Consider the following 24,671-nt stretch of genomic DNA (forward strand, 5'->3'; position numbering starts at 1 on the left):
TGTAGTTCCAACATGAGCTGTTGATTGGTTCTTTTTTTTTTTTAGCTGCTTTATGTAATTGTCCCATAGCTTTTTATTAAGGATCCTTGATCCCAGAGATATGGCTCACAATCTTTTCATCTTACTCCCAGACAGAAAAAGCAGCAACTACTATTTCTTGAATGTTTGTTTGTTTGTTTTTTTAAACTTGTTTAAAGTATGGAAAATGGAAAATTATCCGTTATTGTTGTTTGTAAATGTTTTTTATCTTGTTGACTAGTATTTTTTTATTTTATTTTTTTAAGATTTGCCTTTTCTTAGCCTGTACATACCAGAATTGTTTTGTTTTTGTTTTGACTTGCAATAAATTGTCAGTGTATGATGGGGAAGCGGTGTAGCCTTACGTGACCTTACGGCCATCATTACCTCATCTGAAGTGATGTTTCATTTTCCCTCTTGTGCTTAAACATGGGCTTCTTTGCATGCTGGACACTTAAAAAAAGCTGTTTCAGCGCAGGAACTCCAACTATAAAAACAGTGTGAGGAGAAGGAGGGTGTGGAAGAACCGCTGAAGATTCGCAGCTACTGTTTACCAAGGAGCATAGCGGAAATAACAAATGCAGAGGCCAGGTTTATGTGACATTTCTAAACTGCAGACGATTTTTAAATAAAGTCTGCACGTCTTCTGACTTGCAAGTTTTGTAGAATTAATCTTCAAATTTTTTTTGTGGAAAGCAAATTTCTGAAAAACAGGAAAAAGCAAAACAGGGATAGACATTGTAGTTTATTGATGGTAATTTTACAGGTCGCAGGCTACAAGACTAGCAAACTGGAACGAGTGAAGACTGAGTTATTATAAAAATAAAAAAGTTATATCAGTCATAATTATGGCTTTTTAAAGTCCTATTTAAAAAGAAGTTTAAAACAGTGGTTCTCAGCCAGTGAGTCACAGAACTGCTGTTGATCGGTGTGAGGACAACAGAGAGTTACACGCAGTTTTTAATTTGTGGATGGTGCCAGCATCCAAACACTATTTTTAATCACATGAACATTGTTATTTCAACTTATGTTTTTCTAAAATGATATGCAGTTTTCTTTGCCATTTCTTTGTACAGCCACACAATCTCTCGCTTACTCCAAACTGGACTGTGGTCTTCTTCTTGTTTTTATTCCAAACACCAGGAACGCTGCAAAATTACATACCAGCAGCATCACATTTGTCTAAAATAACATCTTCTTATGCAACTGATGGTGACTTCTACATCAGACTTTGGTTCTGATGCAAAGCCAGTTGGGAACCACTGGCTTGAACCCCTTTTAGGATAGCAAAAAAAAGCAGCATTGCAGTGAGAGTAAACACACACACACAAAGCAGCTATAACCAAGCAAACGCAGAGTCACTGGTGAGATAAATGTGGTCAAACGATGTTGAACTGGCACACGGATGGCTTCTCGTCGCGGCAGTTCTCGTCAAACCACTTCCCCTGGGAGGCTGCAGAGAGCACAGCGCAGTTCTGGGACATGCTCCCGTCTGGCTGGGGGGACCTAAAGTTGGACGTGTCCCAGTTTTTGTAGGTGATGCTGCTGCTGGTCTGGTCGATCCAGGTGCCCTCAGTTACCATATCGTTGATGCCCAGCCACGCCTGCTCATCTGGGCCGATGCTTTGGCGGACGTAGTCTCTGAGCTCATCGTTCTCATCCTTGGATGTAGGTGTGCCAAGGACACCGCCCAGGGCGTTGCAGTCTTCGCTGGCGGTGTGATAACGTTTCCTCACAGGGTCACTCAAGAAACACTTGCCATTGATCTTTTTGCCTTTTAAACAGACTGCAGAGGGGAGAAAAAAAGGAACTGATGGTTAAATAAGAACAGTAAAATGCTTTTTTTTTTTTTTAATGTTTCTTGTTTTTGTGAGGACTTTTTTTGATAATGATATGCAGGAAAAATTTAGCTTTGTTATCATGGCGAACACAACTTTAAAAAAAGAATGTATGTGTTTGTTTTCCAGAAACAATATGATTTTCTGTTCAGAACAGTGGGGCAAACGTGTTTTCCAGATTAAAATATGGCATTTTAAAGACTCCACATGTATCTAATCTGCACTTATGTTTAACTGAAGCATGCTTCAGGATATTGGATCCAACTTAAATACATATTTTGTTCTCTCAACTGTAATCCATATCAGACAGAAGTGAGACTAAGAAGTGCATCTGTCTCCACTCTGCTGGTGTGATATTAAAGGCATATTCACCTTCAATCACCAGTGACTAGGATCAGCCCAAGCACAGTTTATGAAGGAGGACACGTCAACAAGTGTTATATAGATAAACGGGCTAAAATGGATAAAATAAGTTGATGTTGCATGAATAACTGTGAGAAATTGTGTTGAATAATCTAAATGGGTAGAGTGAGTGAAAGTGTGTACTGGAAATTCTTACTCTGACTTGACTGAAAACATATAAGATGCATGCACACTAAAAAAATCAAACAATGATTAAAAACAAGAATTCTGATATTTTGTGTCTTATTAATAATATGTGACAGCTAGTTTATAGTGCATGCATATTTTTTAAATAAAATATCAAATGTCTTAAGGTAGATTTAACAACTGGCCCCAAAGCAAGGTAAGCAAGGACTGTTATACACTGTTAACTTGCATACACTCGTACACTTAAGGGTTTTATCACATGACGGTGCAGGTAGTGCCTTCTCTTGATGACTGTTTTAACTATGAACTGTTTTAAACACCAGGTTTACCTCTTTGCAGAGCCTGCTGCTCCTTCAGTAGGTTGAGCTCCTGGACGATGTCATCGATCTGTTTCTGTAATTGCACAATAGCAGCATCCTTTGTTGTATCTGATTCCAGACATACAAGAAATTTTTTTAGAAAAGGTTAATTGTGCAAACTCAGTGATCAAACAGCTTTAGAGTGTTTTAAGTAAGAGGAGACTCTTAAGACTCTCTACCTTTTTTCATGGGCTTCTTCTTTGTTGGAATCTGCTGAAGCGAGGAGCTTACGAGCAGCAGCACTCCTAGGAGCAAACACACTCCTTTGAACTCCATGGTTAGACCTGTCGAATGAGGCTGAATCAACGTGGACGCTTGCAATTTATCCATCTCCCTCCCTCTCTCTTTCTATTTGTCCCTCTCACACACTCCCTCTCATCCCCCAGAAGATGGAAAAATTATGTAGTCTGAAAGTGCTGTTTGTAGGAATAACAGTCCAACCTCAGAAGCCTTTAAGGATGGCGTGTGTGCGTTTCTTTTGGCTCCAGACTCTTCACGTGGAGGTTGAGGGCTAACCAGAGCCAGGCCTGGAAAGCAGGTGTAGACCTGCAGACTGAGGCCAGACAGTGTGAAGCAGCTATTACATAAGCCCTCTGCAGCTTTCATGAAGGTGTATAAAAAAGACAAACAAAGAGCGACTCTTCTGTTGCATAAGACCCTGCATAACTCAGCTGTAGTTTTACTGGCTCAAATTATTATAGTTTCATCCACAGCATATGGCTAAAATTTGACCTGTAAGTTTTATTACTGCAGATGTTTTTGACAGCAGTGAAGGTGCATTATGATCCTTTAGTAGATGAGATGCAGGATATTTTCTTTTTTTTAGTTTCAGACTTCGCACTGAAAGATTTAGGCAATGGCTCAAACTTTGCCCAAATGTCAGACGGATCCAAAGCAAGAGCTTGTTTTGGATCAGTCTGTTGCCTGCCTGTGCACACACCCTCACCCTGTCTGAGGACAAAGTGGAAATCATCCAGAGTCACATCTGGTCCTTCTGTAAGATTCCACTACACTTATTCCTCAGCTGACACGTGGCAAACACAAAAGGATGCAGAAAGACTGGACAGTTCCAGTGCAGGTCTGCTGAGAGAGGGCAGTGCAGATTTCAAGAATGGAAAGTTTTGCATTTGTGGGGAGTTAAAAAACAACAACCCATTCACTGATGCGGAGCAAACTTTAAAGATAAATGAACACAAACACTAAGTATTGTTCAAGGTTCATATTAGGCCATTTTTCCAACCATTTGCATCATAATAAGTATTTTAAATAATCTGCACTTCATCTTCTTCCTGACTTTGTAACAGCTTGAAATCAGACTAGAACTAAAACAGACAAACAATTAGCCCATAGAAAATATTTTGATAATCAATTAATTATTTTAAGCAAAATGCCAAAAATTCAGTCTTTATTGACAGCAACTTGAATATATTTGGTTTTGGGCAAAAGAATACTGGTGGCCGCAAGTGCTTCCCCTGAGCCTCCTACTATATGCACGTATGGTATAAATGTGAAATAATAATAATAATAATAATAATAATAATAATAATCCTTCACTAGCTTCAGCTTTCAACCAGACATATCTTCTACAAAGCTTCATCTGTTGTGATTCAGATGCCACATAAAACAATTCCTCTATCAATCTGTGTGCAAACAAAACAACAACAAAAACGTATCTGAAAAAACAAATATAAGCAGAGTACAAATAAACACTTTATTAGAAAATTATGTATACATGTAAACACAAACTTGGAAACAGGAGCGGATTTTTAGCCCAAAAAACCAACTTTCTGTCTCTTTTTTCCGAGACTCTCTTCCTGTTCCAGCAGCTTCATGAGAGGAGCGTGGAGGGCTTTCCCAACTCTTTTGCCCGCCTGCAGAAAACAAGCAAAGAAAGAAAGAAAGAAAGAAAGAAAGGAAATAAACAATCCACCTATTTTTCTGCCACTTATCCAGGTTTGGGCACGGGGCAGCAGTGTAAGCAAAGATGACACTTGGCTCTGCCTAGAAATTCTGTCTATAAAAGTAGTGAACTCCTTTAGTTAGGTGGGTGAGCAGGTGCCCATTGACTTATGGTTGAAATGCAGCAGCCCAGGTTCAAGTTCAACCTGCAGCTCCAACTCCACGTGAGAATATAAAGGATTCCTTTTAACTGAAGGTCAAATGTTGCTGCTTTAAAATGTAAATAAGGTTAAAAGCATAATTTGTTAATTCTTCAGCTGTGCTGAGAGGAGGCCAGATGGCTGAGGAGCGAAGCTGGGCTCACCTCTGTCATTTCAAAGATGCTCTCTGGGTCCAGACTGCCTCCGCCCACCTTCCTCATACAGGTGATGGTGCCCTTGTGCGTGACGGAGATTATGAGGCTTGCCACAGAGCAGGCCTTCTCCTGCAGTGTTGCATCCACCACATGTCTGTGTCCCACCTGCAGAAACACAGTGAGCCGCATGTAGCACTATGGTGTGGTGACAGTCATCACCTCTGAGCATCAGCAAGTGAGCTCACCTTGCACAAAGTCACTATACAGGGAACGTTTTCTACGTTGAGTCTCATACAGTCGTAGGGGTCGTCAGACAGCTCAATTTCTTTTCCTCCTTCTTCATCGGATGATATGTGAACTTTGGGAATTCTGTCGGTGGAGTAATCAAGACTTTTAGTAAGATTTCATTTGTGCAATATTAAATAAACTGTAAGATGCCAAAAAATCTCAAACGGAGACTCACTTTGTGTTGAAGAGAGCCGCCTTGATAGCTACTGATATGGCATCGTACAAGTTTCCATCACACTGCAGGAGCTGTGGAAGCATAAAAACATGAGATTTGACCCAAGTTGTTTGGATTTATTTGGAAATGTTCAAGCAAATCTTAACACCTCTACACTGCTAACAACTCTTACTATACAAACAGGAAGAAAAACGTAAATGCAGGAAAACAGCCTTGTCATTTTGAGGATAAAAGCAGAAGCACAGCCCATAAGAATCACATGTAGGGTTGTGATGGAATAATTGTAATTATTTATTAGTTTTTTGTGCTAAAATATGTCAGAAAATTGTGAAAATGACTGGTGTAGTAAGTTCTCAGTCAAATTATTGTCCAAAAATAACTTGTTCTGTCTAAAAACAATAAATTTATTATTGCAGAAAACAACTGTGGAGCAGCAGAGGAGAGGATTTTGGCTGGATCACTAGTCAAAATTCAATGACGCTCAAATGGAGGGCAAAAAAAACTGCAGTCATGGAGAAAGGGAGCTGCAGTGTACAGTGCACGTTTTCTTTATTTTTGCACACTAGAAAAAATAAATATTAAAAAAGAAAAAAAATTTTAGGAAGCAAAAGGCAGCGTTGGACACTACGACTCACCAGCACATCCACATAGAGCACCCAGCAGTGTTCTCCAGCACATATGCAGAGGCTCTTCAGATCGATGCTGCGTTTGTTGTTGAAGACTTTGTAGAGGGTGTTACTCAGCTTCGTGCCCAGCTCCTCACCCCCTCTGCCCTCAAACTCGGGGGTCGCATTGGCCGAACTGAAGAAGAAACAACCCAGCTATGTCGTACAGCAGGAGCTTATCCCAGAGTAAAGCTTGCTAATCTTGCTACCTCTCTTCACACAAACACGTTATGTATGGTCATATGATAATACTTTCTTTAGTGGACTATGGTGGAAATCCAGGGAACAGATAATGCAACACTACCTCCTGGTGGCAGCACATCCATTAAAACACTCACTTAACTTCAAGTGATTTTTTTTACTTTCAATGTCTTTAAAATCTTTAATTGCTGATGCAAAAATTTTGATTTGAATTCAAGATTTTTCACCTAAACACTGTAAAAAATGACGCGTACCCACGTTTAAACCAACGGGGTGTAACAACTCTTCCGAGCCACAGCCTGGCTTACCTTTCAACTCCCCACAAAACAAAAAACAAAACAAAAAAACAGTTGTTTTTTTTAAACCACATTCATGAATAGAGAAAAAATACACTTAATTATTCTGGGGTTTTTTTTTTTTGTTTTTATTCTGGGGTATTTCTAGTTCTTTTTATATAACAGCAGCTGTTGCACTTTTACCTATTCTCACGCTGCCTAATAAATCTTACAGCAAATAATGAGAATAATGAGAATAATAACTGTAATAATAATAATTAATCAAATCAGAAGTAATCAAAATCAGTACATGTTTTAGCACCAACTCTGCTGCTACACTATACAGTTTGTGCCCGTCAATAATACGTAAAAATAAAAATAAAATAATTCTGTGATTAACACAGAAAGCAAATTTCGATAATCACTGTGAAGATTGTAGAAAATGCCGTGGGACCTTTTCCCCCCTCTGTTAAATCCATAGTGGCACCTCTGGGCTCAAACACACACTTGATTACAGCTCTCACCAGACACATGTGCTTTAACGTGGAATTACCAGCTTCAAGTGGAATAGTGAAATCATATTGTGGATGTTTGTATCCCTATTTTGGCCACAGTTTCAGAATTGTTATACCCCTCATAAACAGAAATATCATTTAGCAGCATACATACCAATCAACAAAGAACTCCAAATAGCCCTCGGCTGGCACCGTTGGCCTTGGTTTTCCAATCTCTGCCTTAACACCCACAAGAACCGCTGTGTGCCCCTGAAAGAGAGACAAACCATGGGGTGATATAAAAAGGTTGGTCTGACAGTGGAACCTGGAAATGAGCTTCAACAGCACTCTGACTTCTGAAAAGCGTACTCATGCCTTCACTTCATCTCAGCTTTACTACTAACAGTTTTCATTCATCTGCCAAGTCATTCAGGTTTTGCTTTGCTGACTGTAGCTGGACTAAAACCCTGTGGGAAGCCTCTTAAGTGACAAGTGAGATCACATATCAGCCATTGTGGCTTCCTTACACTGGCTCCAAGTCAAATTTAGATGTGATTTTAAGAATTCGTTTTTGCGTAAATCGTTTAATGATCATTAAATTTCAGTCTTTCAGCTGTTCACACATGCTGCCTGATTTAATTACCAGCGTGACTTTGGCGGATCCGTCTGTGTTGGAAACCACATCGGTCTCTATTTCCATGTGTCTGTAGTCCTCGCAGCCTCGTCCATCCACCCTTAAGTCATCCTGAAGACCAGGAAGAAACATGTCAACAGAGACAGTGCTAATGCAGCTAGCTTCCTATCGCTAAAGCTCATAAATACATTTAAAATGATTTTAACAGAATAAACAAAAGTCTGGTGCTGTATTTTTTTTAACATGTTTGTTAACAACTTACTCGTATGCCGTGTAGTATGTACACTTTTTCAGCCTCACTAACTTGCACTGTTGCCATTTTTCAGAAACACTTTCAGCATGTGTGTGTATGTCTGTCGCTTTACCCCTGCGTCATCAGAAGACGACAATGGGGGAAAAATCCGAAGGGCATGCTGGTTGTTTGAGTTTTCTAATAATCTTTACAGGTAAACGCCCCACCCAACAAACACAAGACAGTGACCTCCTAAAAACAAAGATATTCCACTGATGTTGACACGAAAAGCAACTTAAAGTTTGAACAACCCTTTACAACAATTTTTCTGCACGTGCTTTAACTTATGCCACGTATTTTTGGTAATTTTTTTCTTGTGATTTTTTTCCACGAAATCTGTGAATTTTGTACCCTATGTATTTTACTTGTAAATTTGTTGTTTTATATTATTAAGTTTCTATTTCCTATTTTATTAAAGAAATTTGGTATTTTTTTAATAAATAGATGAGTGTTTTCTCAACAGCTGCCCATTTTTGCGTGTAAATTTACTTTTTGTGTCATAGACTGACATTTTTTTGTTTTTGTTTGTTGCTTAAAATATTGTAATTTTTGGGGGTTATTTGCCACTTTTTTTCCTCTCATTTTTTCCTTGTAACTTTTTTTGGAAATTTTTCTCCCCTAGTACAATCCCTTATTTATTTATTTATTTATTTATTTATTTATTTATTCATTCATTCATTTATCTATTTTCCTTACAGACTTACTCACTTTAACCTTCAGCAGCCCTCACCATCGTAAGGGGGGTGGTAGGATTTTGCAAGGTTTTGATCTCAGCCCGGGTGAAAGTACCACCTAGAAGTCAACGCTCAGGGTTAAGCGGCCCATTACAGACAGGAGAGGGTGTCTGACTTCCTGGTTGGATCTGCATTTTGTTGTCCCGCTGCCCGCAGAGCTTTCTGGATCTGACGGGAGGAGCGGCAGTTCGACAGCACCTTGTGTCAGGTCACGTTTAGCTGACTGTTAGTGAGGATAATTAACACTTCTTTGAAAACGAGACAGCAACGAGAGCGGGAGCCGAGTCGCTGGGGCCGTGGAGGGCAACTGTCCGAAGATCGGTGAGGTTAGCTGGGATTGAGCTAACGGACGCAGCGGAGGGGCAGACAGGCGTGTGTGGATAGTTTGGGGTGTCTGAACTCTACAAGCCTCTAAACTACACAAAGAGTTCAAGAAGCGTCCGTCGAGAAAGGCAAGAGAGTGCGAGGTAGGCTGTGAAAACCCAGTTTCACTCTGGAAAATGGTTTTGTAGATTTTAAGTGTTTCCATTTATCAACTACTGGAAAACCAGTCATCCCGCTCTGTTTCAGCTACCAGTTAACTTCCTGGTTTGGTTTATTACTGCACTTTCCAAAAGATGAGTAGTTATGTCCTATACATCATATATGTTACCATATACGATACTCATCATATCTTTGTGGTGGTTAGTTTACCTGAAATACAGCAAACCGTGCTCAAAAGCACTTCAGCCGTATACATGAGCCCAGAACACACGCTTATTTTTTTTCCTCCTTAGTGCCTCTCAGGTTATTCAACATATTTTAGCAGATGTCTGTTTTTTATCCTCGAAATCAAATCGGCCAAAGACGAGCTGGAAGGACCAGTCAGTGAATCTTGTTGTGGATAAACAAGTAATGAAACTGCTGTCTTGCAGTTGCCATAACATTAAATGCAACCATTATTAAAATAGCTTATCTCATTATGAATGGCTTAATAAAATCAATGTCATATGATAAAACAAGATAGCTCAATAAGATACAAAAAAACACAGTTAGATAAGAAATTAATGATATAATATAAGAGTGAAACCAAAGACAGGTGACTGAAATGAAAAAAGGTGATCATCTCCTCAGAGTTGCACTTTGTCGTGGAGTCAGATATATTGGTGAACAATCTGTTCTTGATGATTTATTGGAAGGAGGATTGACTTAAATGTTTGAGATTTTATACTCCTACTGACAACTCGCATTCACCCAGGGTCTTATTCTGTTCCACCTTTAACTCTTTTCGTAGCTCACATCCTCGCCTTTGATGTATTTAGAGTCACCAATTAAACATACATTAGGTATAAATGAGAGCAGCTAAATAAAAATACACAACAACAGAAAGAGCAGGTTAACTCCACACAGAGAGCATCCAGGAAGTCTTGAACCCAGGAGCCTCTTGCTCTGAAGCAGTTGGGTCACACCAGATCCAAAGAGGGCAGGTTTTGAGACTTTTACCTACCAAAAGTGGTCCAAAAACAGGACAACAAGTGATAGGTGCTCAAGCGTAATGAGGGCTGTGATAGAAAGTTGAAAGAATACAGAGTGCATCCTGATCTGTGGCCACAAACACCTGAGTGTTAGTATAGGACTACAGTGCAAAGGAGAGATGTTTTATTAAACACAAACAGTGTGTGTTAATGAATGTAGATGTGAACATGCCACATATTCAGTTTACAAATGTAATTAAAATAAAATTCTTAAGTGTAATAAAGTGTTTCTTTAGTGTAAAGAAGTCCATTTTAAAGCGTTCACCTTAGCTGAATTCAATATTTCAAAAAATCTGAAATGATAAGCTAAATTGAAAGGCACCCTTTTACCCCACTCCCTTAAAAATAAGCCTACAACACAGGGGGTCATTTCATGTTAAAAATTCACACGTGAAACAAATAAACAACCTGAGGTGAACTTGAGAAAAACGGGTGTAGTGTTCTACGTCTTTATGTTTAAACCATGTCTAGATCTCGAAATACTTTCAACTCGCCATTCGTTTCACACCTGTACAATAAACATGACATCAGTAAAATGATTAACAATCCATTTTTTACTGAAAAAACTGGACAAATTAATGGCTTCTGTGCAATTTTCACTCTTTGTAAAGCCATCTAGTGGGCCAGACTGGACCCTGGACCTGCTTTAGCCAGTAGAGAGTTCGCTCTGTCAGTTTAAAGACCATCAACAGCTACTCCGTGAGCAGTTTGTCGTGTCTAATGTGTCTCTTCTGCCACTCTGCTTCAATACAGGGACAGCAGTATCTATGTGATGATAAATAAAACAATGTGTATCGGTGTCATATTCAGGTCATGTTTGTTTTTGCAATAATAATCCCTGAAGCATCACATTAGTCTTGAGTGAAACAACCATTTTCAGTTTTTTAAGTGGCCCGATGAGACTATCAGTAAAGTGGAACAACATCAGCATGTTAACTGGCTGTTTATCGCAGCAGGAGGTCCTCGTGCCGCCTGCCCGCTCAGCTGCCTCCTTCACTCGGTGGTGTAATTTATTTTACAGCAGGGTATCAAAAATGCCTGTGAATCGTGGAGTGTTTTAGTGTGCTGCATGCATTTTAAATGAACTTACCTTTACCGTGTTAAACATTTTCACATACTGTATCTACTGTATCTTCCGGATCGTCTTAGACAAGATTTTGTTGTGTAAAGTGTTTCTGTTCCATTCATGTTGGTTTTCCTCTCTATACAAGCAGCTATTCACTGACAGAAATCTATAGACTCATTCTGCAGGAGGAACTATTTGCTTAATTGTTAATGAACTCAGCATCAGTAGTTAGTTTCACTCCAGGGCTTTCTTGCCTATTTCATTGTCTTGAGTTTCTGTCTTTTTTCATCATCTCCATTTTCACTCAACACTGGTTTCATTGCTGTTTCTAGCTGTTGTTTCTAATGAAGGGAGTCGTTTTCAGTGACACACCGGCCATGTGTAAGCTTCCTGCATCCTGAAGCAAGTTTTACTTGAAACTCGACAGGTGGACTTCCTCCACCCGTCGAGCCAAATACGCGTCAAGTGAGTCACACGAGTAAACAACACGTGGTTATTACAGGGACACTAGCATGTGTACTCAAAATTCATTTAGTACTCCAATAGAACACTTAAAAACAATCGTTCAGCTAACCAGAGTGAAGTAGGTGAACTTACAGCTTATTTGCAGCGGGGGAAGTAATCTGAAACTTGAACTTTAAAGCAAACAGTTCCCAAAAATGCTTCAGCTTTTTTTGTGTGTGTCACTTTGGAACAAACTGTGTTGCTACACCTTTGCAGCCACAGTTACAACATACTGTAATATAGGAAGTTGAATATTGAATATAAATCATGAGAAAAAAGCAAGTGGTTGGTCTGGAGTTGTTTCTGGAGCAAGCTAAAGACCCAGAACATTAGGAAATACCTGAATGGTAGGTTTTAAGTGAACATCGGGCCAGTTTGTCGTGAACGGCATATTTGTGTCAATTCTTGCTGACCTCAAGAGCCCTGGGAATAAATCTGCTAAACATAATTTTTGTAGCATTATAGAAAAAATACAACAAGTGTATTTGGCTACTGAATGAGTCTTTTTAGATTCTGTGATTTCATTTTATTAATTCATTTATTTTTCGGAACAAAGTTGTATTATTTACCAGTTTCAGTGTACACTTTGTGTCTTTTGTCCTGTATTCGTCATTTCACCCCCAGCCAGTTGCAGCAGATGGACACCCCTCCCTGAACCTGGTTCTTCCTGTTACTGGTTTCTTGCTGCTAAAAAGGAGTTTTCCCTTCCACTGTCTTACAAGGGGGTTGTCTGATTGTTGGGGTTTTCTCTGTATTATTGTGGGGTCTTTACCTTAAAATTTAAAGTTGTGATTTGACACTATATAAATCAAATTGAATAAATTTTCAGTAACAGCTGGAACAAAAATTGACTTCTTTTGACTGGTAGTTTACGGTGACAGATTAGTATTATCTGATGACCACGTTGAAAAGAATCGCTCAAAAAATTATTTATTCAAATAAAGAGTAAAAATTAGAATAGCCCAAATGAGCGCACAAAACTGTTTTAAATACTTGGTGCTGCTTAAAAATGTCACTGCTGATAGATGCTGTGTGACATTCTTGGGAAATGTAGATGTGCTGGGATTCTTTCCTTTATTGTGATCCACAGCTTGACATGGTGGTGAATGTTGGGTACAGAGTTTTGTTTGTCACCATGCCATCTATGCCGCTTGACATCTGTCCAACTTTGGCTTTAGACGGATTGATCCTTCCAGGAAGCTTTTATTTCACTTGCAGTAATGTAATGACTTGTTGTCAACTTGAGTGATGTTAAATTCTAGCCTGGGCTCATTGCGAAATGGTCATGAAAATGATTTTGTGTGGGGTTTTTTTTTTTTTTTTTTTTTGGTAAGTGTTTTTCTTTTTCTTCTCACATGCACGGAGACAAACTGTCCACTTTACTTTGTTATGTTGCAGTCAGCAAGACTTTGGCCAGTCCTGAGTAAGCGGGATCAACTTTGAAACCAGTATGTTTCACATTTGTGCTGCCTCTGTTTTTGAGCGTCCTGAGTAGCATGTGTCGCCATGCCAACCTAGACAACTGAGCATCCTTTTGAAACGTCCGACTTGTGTACTTTAACCCAGATGTGATCTTTTTCTAAACCTAATCAAATAGTTTTCTTTCCTAAACTGAACTAGGTCATTTTTGGTATGTAAACAGAACTAATGCTACAGTCACACTGGGGAAAACGGTGATCTGCTCTGTCTGGACCCTCCCTCACACATAGACATGGTGAAACAACGAGCATAGGAGAAGAAACTTTGGCACCAAAATGTAGTAAAAACTGATCCTATTAAAAGGTTAAAAATCATAAATCCATTTTGGTTTTGATTTAATTTTGCTTTCCTTCTGGACAGTGATGGAATCTGAGATTTTGTCCCAGATGTGCTGTATGTTTTTATTCTGATTAAATTTCTGTCCTCTGGGAAGCCTGTGTAACTGTCAGGATCATTGGACAAGCCTTAATTAATGTGGACATAAAAGTGAGATTAGACTATCATTCAGTTAAGTCTAATGGATAGATCGAATCCTTAGTTACACCCAAGCAGTTTGATTGCTCTAATTTTAATCTTAAGTTTCAGTGAGGAGAAGGGCATCAAGGTTCCTGTATCCTACAGGAATCAGCTGTTTTATTTTAGCCTTCATGTAATACTGAGATCTAGTTATTTTTGACAGTTTGGCCCCTTTCAAGTCACATCAGATTTTTGTCTACACACACACACAAACCTGCTTGATGACTTATTTATGAGCCTCGTCTCCAGACGGATCTGGATACACACACGCTTAAGCCCCAAGCAGAGCAGGACAGCAGTGTAGTCTGTTTTGTGGTGAAGCATTGTTTTGTGTTACCTTTAAGGCCAAATGCTGAAACTTTGCTGTGAGAGGATGCATGGATTTTCTTGGCGTTGTGGGATCAGAGCGGTTAGTGTTTGTTCCTCCTCCAGTTAATGCGTCCTCTTGAGCGTTTACTCCAACATTATTTGCTGATTCACTGTGCCTTAATGGCTCCTGCCTTTATTTATATTCCTCGAGGACCATGCAGATTCTGTTATTAGTCTGTTTACACTGACTCTTAATTGCTGTGGGACACCACTGTTACAGCGAAGTATCAAAGTAATACAGTCAGAGCAGAAAAAAATAGTTGTTTGATAGAAAATGAATCCAAAAAATAAATCAAACGTTGTTTTGTTCAGCTTCTCTCCTGAGATAATTTGAATTTCTGTGTGTGACAGAGAGAATAATCCATATTGAAGGTGATGGAAGTGAAAATAACTGTATGGCAACTGTGTACCATCCCTCGCATAAGTCCCTAATTCCTCCTCTTCTTTCATTTTCTTCCCACCGCTCTGTCCCCCCCTCTTCCTCACCATCTGTCTCGTCACTCCTCGCAGTATGTGGTTGGAGCCACAGGCGCTTTAGGATGAAGAGCCCGGCGCACCGCACCAGGGACATTGAGCGCCAAGCTGGCTACCTGAAGCGCGAGCACTGCACCCCTCCTCCACCGCGCACCGGCTCCGACACCATGTGGTTCATCCGCGACAGCTGCGGCATCGTGTGTGGCATCATCACCTGGCTCCTGGTCTTCTACGCCGAGTTTGTGGTGGTGTTCGTCATGCTGCTGCCTGCCAAGAACGTGGCCTATAGCCTCTTCAACGGGGTGCTGTTCAACGGCCTCGCCTTCCTCGCCCTTGCTTCCCATGCCAAGGCGATGTGCACAGACCCGGTCAGTCAGAGCTTTATTGGTCCACTTTATTTGCTTGTAGGATGCGATACTGACTGTCTGACTAGCACTATTTATCCTCTCTCGATTTATTACTACAATAATTTAAGAATGTGTTCCTGTTGGTGTGCTTATAGTAAATATTTGACTTGCAACAGTTGCATGGGGTACTAAACTTTTATTTCTGTGCTCTTTTACTTTAAACTTCCACAAATTCCTCCACACTTCTCTGACACGTACTTTGCAAATTATATCTACATTTTATTAGGTACACTGGCAGCTAGGAGTTTATAATATATGCTTATGAAATGCAGCGCTCTCCAAACTTTGTGGTTTTGTATCCTTTAATGTATAGCTGGAGCCTATGGTATGACTCACATGCTTTTATTTAAAAAAAAAAAAAAAAAATCTAAACTACCTGTAACTTGCAGCAGAAATAGAAGTAAAAAATAAAATAAAAAATTGATCAGATTTCTGTTATAGAACCAATTTAATTCTTATTTTCCACCACATTAATCATCCCCTCAGTGGATCCCTGATCCTTAGGTTGTGAGCCCCTTAATTATTCAACAGAATTTAAACTGTAGTCATATCAGATATAATAAAAATGTCATTCACGTCATTCATGTCTAAAATGTCATTAGATACATTTTTCTTATAACATCCCACAAACATTACCTTTTTTTTTCTCTCCTTTTTTTTTTTGTTGCCCATCTGGCTTAGTTGTATCACAGTCCATTGACTTTCTTGGATATCAGGTGCAAAATAAATTATCTTGGGTTCTCTCCTAGTTTTTGACTCTGAGGAAACTCTTCTTTGTTTCCCTTATTAGGCTCTTGGATAGTCTCACATAACCCATAAAGCCCTACTGAAAAATTTGACACTTTAAAATGAGTTTAAGGCCCCACCCGTGAGGGCTTGCATGCACTTTAGTCTGGGGTGGGCTTTGTTTTAAGTCTAATCTCATTTTTAATCTTCCGTTACTGTGTTTTAGTAATTTTTTATTTGTACTCTTCTTTATGGATTCAGCAGCTTTTTTTGTTTATCCCTTTCAGTCTAGCTTTACTATTTCTGCAAACCTTTTTTCTAGCATACTCTTAATTTACTTCTAATTGTTACATAGATTTGGATTTGTTTTCTCTATGTGCTTTGTTTGTTTTTTGGTTTTTTAAAAATGCTTTTGTGTTTGTCATGTTTTGTCTATCCTGGGCTTGGAAGCCTCTTGAGTCAACTCCAGCATTTGTAATACAAAGAAAGTTCAACATAGCCACAATATCTATTCCTTATCTGGTTTCACTTCCCCTAAAATCCGCAGACAGGCTAAGCGGGTCACATGAAGGTGATTACCAACTCGATAAGTCAGCCCAGGGTTTCCCAATCTAGCTATAAGTGCGGTCACATAAAAGAGAGTGTGCGTTTGGCTGGAGAAGCACTTTTTAAATGCACTTTATAAAATAAAAGCCATCTTGCCGTCAAAGGAAATCATGTACCCCCGAAAGAAATCATGTACCACATGTAGAGTGACAGAGCAGAGCTGACTTCTCTTTTCATCCCACTCCTCCTCAGGGTGCTGTGCCTAAAGGAAACGCAACCAAAGAGTTCATTGAAAGTTTGCAGCTCAAACCAGGACAGGTGGTGTACAAATGCCCCAAGTGCTGCAGCATCAAGCCAGACAGAGCTCACCACTGCAGGTACAGCACTGTATGAATCTGTGTAGTATAAGAAAGGGTACACTTCTCATTGCAGACTGCACATTTTGGGAACAAAACAAACAGGAATCTGCTGAAGTCTGCACCTCACAGAGGAAAGTCCTGATGCGACTCTCCGGCTGGGAACGCCACTCCTCCTCTGTGTTTGTGCCTAGACTGGCTCTCCTGCGTCTTTCAGCTGTGTCGCATTTCCCTGCAGACTCTGCAAGTTGATAATAATAAGGACTTCCCTCTGTGGTTGCTCAGTGGTTTCTCTGGGATCTCAAGGCATGAAAAGTGCAAAAACACCTCCGATTAATTGAATTGTGAAGCCAGTGAGTCAGCCCGTCTCAGAAGCAAAAATGGCAGTCAGTTTGATTCTTTTCAAGCTGAATATTATGAGTCATTCTTGAGGGTGCTTCAGATGATACAGTGCAGTGACACAGTTATCTCTAACAACCCAAACAAACAGTATCTTACACACAGAATGGCAGCTTTTTAAAAAGCGATTTCCCCATAAAACAAAGCGCCCAGGCAGCTCGAGTGTGACTCTCTGCTTTGTCTTATGATAAATTATGAGTTTCTGGCTTTTACTTGAGTTGTCAGCCTGCTGCAGTTTTGACAGATAAATAACCCCCAGTCTGCAGCTGCTATGACTGAGAGCAGCCTGTTCATTTTCTCACAGTTGACTGAATTATGCTCCTTAAGGTGTTTGTGTGTGTGTCTTTTAGTGACAGTTGTTGTGACATACCAACACCCACATTTGTGCATTGCATGACTCCCTCAGGTGTGCCTATGATTAATTTATTTTGTCTCCACAGTGTGTGTAAACGCTGCATCAAGAAGATGGACCATCACTGCCCCTGGGTGAATAACTGTGTCGGAGAAAGCAACCAGAAATACTTTGTCCTCTTCACAGTGAGTCTTTAACAGCAAAACGAATATTAGAATCCACTTGGAAATATTCATAATAACTCCCTCTTTCATTATCATGCTCACACTTATACTTGCTCTTGGGTCGAATGTCATAATATATAGGGTGCACCCACCGGCTACTTTAGTAGGTACACTGGCTTGGACCCAGTTTTGCCATCAGAACTGGCCTAATTTTTCATTGCACATATTCAGCAAACATAGGAAACATTGGATAGAAATTTTGGTCTATATTGACATGATAGCATCACATTGTTACTGCAGATTTGTTGGCTTCACATCAGTGATGTGTATCTCTTGCTCCACCACACCCCAAAGGTAATCTATTGGAGTGGGAAATGGCACTGAAGGCCATTTGAGCACACTGTAACTCATTGTCATGTTCAAGAAACCAGTTTGAGGTGATATGAGCTTTGTGACATGGTCACATTGTTAACTCTGCTCTAAGCCTACCATCCATATATGACAGCAGAAATTGAGACCAAGACTAAGCAAAGTCTTTCCAATCTGTCTGTCCAATTTTGATGAAGACATGTAAATTGTAATCTTAGTTTCCTGTTTTTAATAAAAGTGGCACCCGGTGTGGTCTTCAACTGCTGTAACCCATGTTGTGCATTCAGAAATGCTCTTCTGCACAACTTGGTTGTAACCAATCGGTGTCCATTTGTGGTTATTTGAGTTAAAGACCTTTAGACATCGGAAAATCCAGACTCCCTTTTTCTTAATCCAGCTGTTCACACTGACTGCGTAATTTTGTTTAGACGAATTTGTGGCAGGTTTTTTTTTTTTTTTTTTTGAACATAGTTTGATTTTTTTTCTTCTTCTTCTTCCCCCAATTTGCCTGTACGCCTAAATGCATTTTATTTTGGCTTTCCAAATTAAGACCATAAATGAATATGAAGATTATAAAAATGAGATGACTGACATTACATTTGTGTTTGTTTTCAGATGTACATTGCACTAATATCTTTCCATGCGTTATTCATGGCGGCCTTCCATTTCGTTTTCTGCATTGAAGAAGACTGGGCGAGTAAGTGTGTGTCCTGTAATATAGTAGTTTAGTATAGGAACCAATCCAATCAGTAAAGCTTGTGACTAAGATGTAAAATGTTATGCATTAGAAGACTAATGTGGAACTCTTTTCATAGTTGATTTATTGTCTAAGCAAACTTGACACATTCTCTGCACTGACAAGCTATGACTTCTCTATTTTTATGCAAAATGTGAGGGGCAAGCCTCTGATTGGGCTAAGTGAGGGAACAGGGAACCTTGACGCTTAAGTCTTTAAGTCTGTTTAATATCCTTTCTGGTTTCCAAATTTTAGGTTATTTACTTGGTTTAACATAAAAAAAAAACTCCCTTTCTTTCCAGAGTGCAGCAACTTCTCTCCACCAGCAACTGTCATCCTCCTCATCCTCCTCTGCTTTGAAGGTCTCCTCTTTCTGATCTTCACTGCAGTCATGTTTGGGACTCAGGTCCACTCCATCTGCACTGATGAAACGGTGAGTAAATCCAGCAGGGAATTTCACCACCTTACCTCTCCTCTGCACACCTCTTGAAAACTGAATTTCAGCTACTGCCGTGTCAGCAGTCTGACATGAGGTTAAGTTCTCATGTCAGAAACTTCCCACCTTGCTGAAGAGCCTTTAAAAAGAAAGATACTAGATCCTTTTCAGCTTGATGTGGAGAAAGTGCTGGCCTGGCTCTGACCCTTGTTTCTGCAGTTTCTACTTCACCTCACAGAGAACATTTCTCTGTATAAAACTGCAGTTAGACTCTTTTTAAAGTTTGACTCAACCAGAAACATTTTGTTGTTGGTCTTCACAAAGTTAAGTGGAAGTAATCATTACATCAGTCGCAACTGATGTAAGTGTAGGCGACCTCATTGACCACATCTTTGTTATTAAGGAAACATGAATATTTTTTATCAATTGTAATGTTTTAGAAGAAAAACAGCAACCGTTTATTGCATGAGATTATATTTATTGATTGTGCTCTCTAAAGCTACTTATGATCAGTACATTTACTCTCAAGAAGAGAGAAAAGGTTTTATTGTCCATACTCTTAAAAAAGGAAGTATTTTCTCAATCTGTAAAATGTAATATTAGAAATTAGAAAAATACTGTACACTAGTCTTAAAAACCCCCATAAATTCATGATACAAAGTTTATTTTGTCATATACTGGACCTTAGTTTAGCCCCTCAGTTCATCCTCTGTGAAACAGTTGTTTTTTTTAGTTTTTTTCCCTTTAAGCTAACTTTCTTGTGATTGGTTGCTCCTTGCAAACAGAAAATTTAAAGTCAGACCTGTGTGCTTGAGGGACTGTACGAGGAGATCTGCTCTCACTGACATGATATGAGAGTTTAAAGAAATTACTAAAACCAGAGATTTAGAGCAGTCTCAACTCTGAGCGTAAACTGACCTCATTATTTGAAACTCTGGCCATGTTTGATATCCGTCACTCTTAAGAGTACAGAAAATAAGGAAAAGCATGTCTGGTCCTTTAAAGAAAAAATGTTTCTTAACAGTATGAAGACCAGCACCAGACTCGGGTGTTTTAGTTTGCAGTTTGGGGTCGAGCCTCCATAAGATTTCCCAATGTATATATTATGTATATAATGTTCTTCCTCTACCCCCTCTTCCTATAACTATGCATTTGACAAATAAAGAACCTTGAACCAAAATAAACTAAACCTGTTCGTCCTCCAGGTGGGTTCAGAGTAATGCATTTTCTGCTCAAGACACCCACAGCTCTGACTCAGACTTATCACTACAAAGAACTGTCAATTGTAGTGTTATATGGCCTCCATTTGTTGACTGTGTTGGTTTATCCTGGGAGCTTTCTTAATCGTCAGGAACCACTGAGAGTGAGTCACCTAAGACCTGTGAAAGGAAAACAAAAGAATACAAATTGTGATTCATTTTTAATCCCTCATTCAGCAGCTGCATGTTTTGATGTTTTGTATCAGGGCTGAATTTAACTCGCACTGCGTTGCTTTACCTTTTTTGCAGGGTATCGAGCAGCTGAAGAAGGAGGAGAGGAGATGGGCCAAAAAGTCTAAATGGATGAACATGAAGGTGGTGTTTGGCCACCCATTCTCTATAGCCTGGCTGAGCCCCTTTGCAACACCTGACCATGGAAAGGCAGATGTGTATCAGTATATAGTGTGAAAGCTGGATTCTAAGTGTCTGTGGACATAGACTGATCACTCTTGCCTGGAGCACAAACTTCTCTTAACCACTTCTAAATTTTCTTTCTTCTAGGAACTATTGATATTTCAGGGTGTTTTGCTGTAAAATGTGTTTTTCCTTTTTAAATTTTGCCCTTTCCCTGTTTTGGTGCTGACTGAGATTAACGAGGTGTAGCTGCACAATACAGCACTCTTAAGCTATGCAGCAGCATCTTGACAAGAAGCATCTAATGAGACTCTGGCAAAACACAACAAGAGACTAAGTTTTGCATTCGCTGGAGTGAATATGCCTGCAGTATCTTCAATCATCTCCTACTTCTAAGACTACACAATGTGAACTCAAGTCCTGAATGTTTCTACTCAAAGAAGCGCAGCATGGTTGCCACAATGAACACCTGGTTTTGTCTTCCTGTAAAAAATGATCCTTTTTCCTTCATTTGCTTTATTAATGTAGTCGCGGTAGTCTTTTTGCTGAATGCTGCGGATGATTTGGCTTAGAACAGAGCATTAGCGAGCAGTGGAATCTGCTTTTTGTAAAGCTATTTCTATTTATTTGCCTTAATGTGACAGTTCAGGCTCACACTTGTTAATGCTACTTGTTTCCTCTTTTTGATGCCAGAGAAAAGTAGGTTTGTCCATTTCATTTTTCTTTTTCTTGCATTACTGCAATCAAAAGACAAATGTAACGCCTAACCTTTCTGGCAAGAAATCACATTTTGGAAAAGTTTTAAGTGTTTTTCAAGAGGACTCTGAAAATGGAGAACAGCAATAACCTCACGGTGGCTGGTTAAAGTTATAACCCTTAAGATTTCTGTGCTACTTGGTCAGTTTATATTGCACTAAACGCTCACTGAGCAGTGTTTGTATGTGCCCACAGAGCATCCAGGTAAAACAAGGTTTCTTTTCATTTTCCACAAGTAACCCGAGTCTTGCAGCGCCTATCTTCTTATGATTTTTTTTTTTTTTTTTTTTTAATTTAAAACCAATCCAGCGTCACAACATCTAGAAAAAGTCTGATCGGGTCGTGAAGGTTAGATCATAAAATGCTAAGCCAAAGGCAATTTGAAGATTAAACTCTGACAATCACTTTGCGTTAGCTTCACAATAAAACTTCCTTTGTGTTTGGCCAGCAGAGCATGTAAGAAATGTTGCATTAGATGCAGCTTAAACAGCTGGTACAGATGCTAGCACTGACGGAATTAAGCACTTCCACTTGCTTATGCTGGCAGTTTAAATTGTGCATGATTAATTGCGTAATCTAAGACTAACAAAAAATCTGCAGCTCTGCCGTAAATATTACCTTAACCTTTCAAGCCTTTTGTTTTTTGATGACCTTCATAGAAATCATCAATATGTGTCTTACAGAGATGAGATTTAAAGGAGGAATATTGGGAAATTTATGTTTTTAAATACTTTTCCCCCCCCTTTCTTTGAACAAGTAATGAATGCCAAAAGTTTAAACTAAACATTCAGATCACCTTCTAATATTGTGAAGGTCCTCCTCGTGTTGCCAAAAATGCTCTGACCCATTGAGGAATTAATACATGACCTTTAAGGTGGATCTTGTGGCGTCTGGCAGGACAGCATTTGGGTCCTGTTGGGTTTCAGGGTGTGGCCTCCATGGATTGGGCTTGTTCCAGTCACATGATTGGATGCTTGATCCACTTCTGATCTGGGGAGCTTGGACTCCAGGTCAATGCTTTGGGCTCTTTGTTGTGTTCATCAAGCTGTTCCTGAATGGTTTTTACAGAGGGCTCGGGCACGTTGGCATGTTTGTGGAGGCTGTTTTGCTGTAACATTTAAGTGGGTGGTACATGGGAAAGTAACAGCCATGTGAATGCCAATCTTCCCGGGTGCCCAGCAGATCATCTCACGTTAATAAAATGAGCAATGCTAATTACTTGGTCTCTCAGTGATTTTAATGTTGTGACTGATTGGATTATAATTGAATAGCTGTGTAGAATTTTATGGCAGAGCTGTGTTTAATTACATTAGACTACCTAATAAGGTGGCTATGTAGAAAAGCAGTTAGAGAACGTAAATAAACTGGATGTCAAAATGTTGTCCAAAAATGCTAAAAGTGTAAAAACCAAAAGAGTTCAATTTCCTGAAAAGCTTAAGGGTTATAACTTTCAAGTCTGATACTAGGTAGGTAAAAGTGTAAGATACTTACAGTGACTTCCTGGTCGAATATAAAACTGAAGTTAAACCAGCATCCTTTTGAACTTTAGTTTCATTTGCTTTGTAACAATCACCAGCTGAGACAGAAAGTCAGGGAATCAAGCAATACACGTTGCTCTGTGTGTGTTGACACGAAGTGTATTTTACTTGCTCTCAGTTGATGGAATTCGCTTGTGGTCTGGTTTGTCACAGATTTTCATTGTAATTATGTTTTTTGGAGGCGGGAGCTCAGAGAAAATGTTCACTCGTGCTGGAAGTGTGTAACTGTCACAACTGTGGATTTTAATGGAACACAGGAAACTTCAGATTTTACTTTTGAGGATGAGAATCTGATGCAGATAAGAAATGGGCATCTTCAAAGCATTTAACACTTAAATGCCTTTGCCAGAACGTGTTATTAAAAGCCTTACTCGAGTTAAAACAAAAAACATGATTTAGAGGATGATGAAAAGATATTATAAATATATGTGTTGCCAAATTGAAGGCTAAAGGAGGGGAGGCAAGGATGTAGCCATTAAAACAGTTGTCAGAAATTAGATTTTCTTAGGTTTTTAAATGTCGTAACCATTATGTGGACACGGAACAGGTTTACACATACAGCACACCAGCTTTTTTTTTTTCTTCTTCCTCTCAAAAATGTTCTGTGGTCGGTATGCAAACTTATTTGTCTTATTTACTGTGGGCCACGTGGTTTTTATTTTGTTTTTCTGATCATTGTATTTGTTTCAAAGGATATGAAATAAAATGTATGACTATGGATATTTTATTTACGGTTTGTGTAAGCTTGTAGACATTTTTGATGCAAAGATGTTAGTGATCGATGATATTGATGCCACAATCATTATTTAACAGCTGATTCTTCATTATAGAAGCTTCTATCTAAGGCTAAAAAACATTTTCAAAATTGGGTTTAACATTAAAACAGCATAACCTCACACACAAATACTGTAAAAGCGTAGACCTAAAATCTCATACTGTATCTAAACTGTAATGTGTAATTATATCAACAAAGTTGAAGTTACAAACTTGATTTGCATTTATTTAATTAGAATTCACTTTTTTTTTTAAATTATTTGTTTATAGCTCAGTATTTTGGGAAGGGTTAGTGTGGAAAAACAATGGAGGAAAAAGTGGTGACAAAGTATTGGATATTTGGTTTGAAAAGAAGTCCTGCCACTTATCAGTTATGTATACATTTTCATGGTCCAGCTTTAATTATCCTTTCATCACGGTCAGATATTTTATATAATTTATATCTAATGGTGTCATACAAATATACATTAAGAATTTACTCACTAAACTATAAACTGTCTTTTCAATTAAAATGTATTCATATAAATTTGAATAGAAACATTCAAATTCCCCTATTGTTATATAGCGCCAACTTAAAACAGTCGTCAGCTCAAGGCACTTAAAACAGCGGTCGGTTCCGTAAGTTGTTTGGTACCGGGCCGATAGAGTTGAGGCTTAGCTGTGAAACTTATGTTTTTCAAGGGTTTTGTCAGTTTTTATCGTTAAATCTGTTTCCCTGGGTCTTTTCCCATGAATTATAAGTAAATTTTCTTTTGGTTGGTACCGGTAATGGTTTTATTTTGTTGTATTTACCCGCGACAC

General features: G+C 39.1%; 3 protein-coding genes across 3 annotated transcripts; 1 reads left to right on the forward strand and 2 right to left on the reverse strand.

The window, feature by feature from the left end:
* Positions 1 to 744: 744 nt before the first annotated feature.
* LOC146682820 (tetranectin-like) lies at positions 745 to 4,398 on the reverse strand. Its single transcript, XM_085445634.1, has 3 exons — positions 2,944 to 4,398; positions 2,735 to 2,833; positions 745 to 1,804 (listed from the first exon to the last, which is right to left on the reverse strand). The coding sequence occupies exons 1-3, from the start codon at positions 3,092 to 3,094 to the stop codon at positions 1,398 to 1,400; spliced, it is 657 nt and encodes a 218-aa protein (XP_085301760.1). The 5' UTR covers positions 3,095 to 4,398; the 3' UTR covers positions 745 to 1,397.
* A 58-nt stretch (positions 4,399 to 4,456) lies between these two features.
* On the reverse strand, positions 4,457 to 8,143 carry exosc7 (exosome component 7). The gene is made up of 8 exons (XM_085445633.1): positions 8,013 to 8,143; positions 7,760 to 7,861; positions 7,292 to 7,386; positions 6,117 to 6,282; positions 5,482 to 5,552; positions 5,264 to 5,387; positions 5,028 to 5,183; positions 4,457 to 4,635 (listed from the first exon to the last, which is right to left on the reverse strand). Exons 1-8 carry the CDS (start codon positions 8,067 to 8,069, stop codon positions 4,531 to 4,533), a joined length of 876 nt encoding a protein of 291 aa, XP_085301759.1. The 5' UTR covers positions 8,070 to 8,143; the 3' UTR covers positions 4,457 to 4,530.
* A 709-nt stretch (positions 8,144 to 8,852) lies between these two features.
* zdhhc3b (zDHHC palmitoyltransferase 3b) lies at positions 8,853 to 23,816 on the forward strand. The gene is made up of 7 exons (XM_085446276.1): positions 8,853 to 9,243; positions 14,735 to 15,066; positions 16,630 to 16,754; positions 17,573 to 17,669; positions 18,633 to 18,714; positions 19,056 to 19,186; positions 20,698 to 23,816. Exons 2-7 carry the CDS (start codon positions 14,764 to 14,766, stop codon positions 20,854 to 20,856), a joined length of 897 nt encoding a protein of 298 aa, XP_085302402.1. The 5' UTR covers positions 8,853 to 9,243; positions 14,735 to 14,763; the 3' UTR covers positions 20,857 to 23,816.
* The last annotated feature ends 855 nt before the right edge of the window (positions 23,817 to 24,671 follow it).

This window comes from Copadichromis virginalis, linkage group LG22, assembly GCF_057382275.1.
Source record: "Copadichromis virginalis isolate Kocher_CV1m ecotype Utaka linkage group LG22, C_Virginalis_male_GT1.1, whole genome shotgun sequence".
NCBI classification, from domain to species: Eukaryota; Metazoa; Chordata; class Actinopteri; order Cichliformes; family Cichlidae; genus Copadichromis; species Copadichromis virginalis.

Coding starts and splice junctions, on each gene's coding strand:
- exosc7 (XM_085445633.1), bottom strand. CDS start 8,069: ATGGCAACAGTGCAAGTTAGTGAGGCTGAAAAAGTGTACATACTACAC. Junction 7,387..7,759: donor GATCCGCCAAAGTCACGCTG/GTAATTAAATCA, acceptor TCTCTCTTTCAG/GGGCACACAGCGGTTCTTGT. Junction 5,388..5,481: donor GCGGCTCTCTTCAACACAAA/GTGAGTCTCCGT, acceptor CTCCACCGACAG/AATTCCCAAAGTTCACATAT.
- LOC146682820 (XM_085445634.1), bottom strand. CDS start 3,094: ATGGATAAATTGCAAGCGTCCACGTTGATTCAGCCTCATTCGACAGGT. Junction 2,834..2,943: donor GAAGAAGCCCATGAAAAAAG/GTAGAGAGTCTT, acceptor GTCTGGAATCAG/ATACAACAAAGGATGCTGCT. Junction 1,805..2,734: donor GCAGCAGGCTCTGCAAAGAG/GTAAACCTGGTG, acceptor TCCCCTCTGCAG/TCTGTTTAAAAGGCAAAAAG.
- zdhhc3b (XM_085446276.1), top strand. CDS start 14,764: ATGAAGAGCCCGGCGCACCGCACCAGGGACATTGAGCGCCAAGCTGGC. Junction 17,670..18,632: donor AATACTTTGTCCTCTTCACA/GTGAGTCTTTAA, acceptor GTTTGTTTTCAG/ATGTACATTGCACTAATATC. Junction 18,715..19,055: donor CATTGAAGAAGACTGGGCGA/GTAAGTGTGTGT, acceptor CTTTCTTTCCAG/AGTGCAGCAACTTCTCTCCA.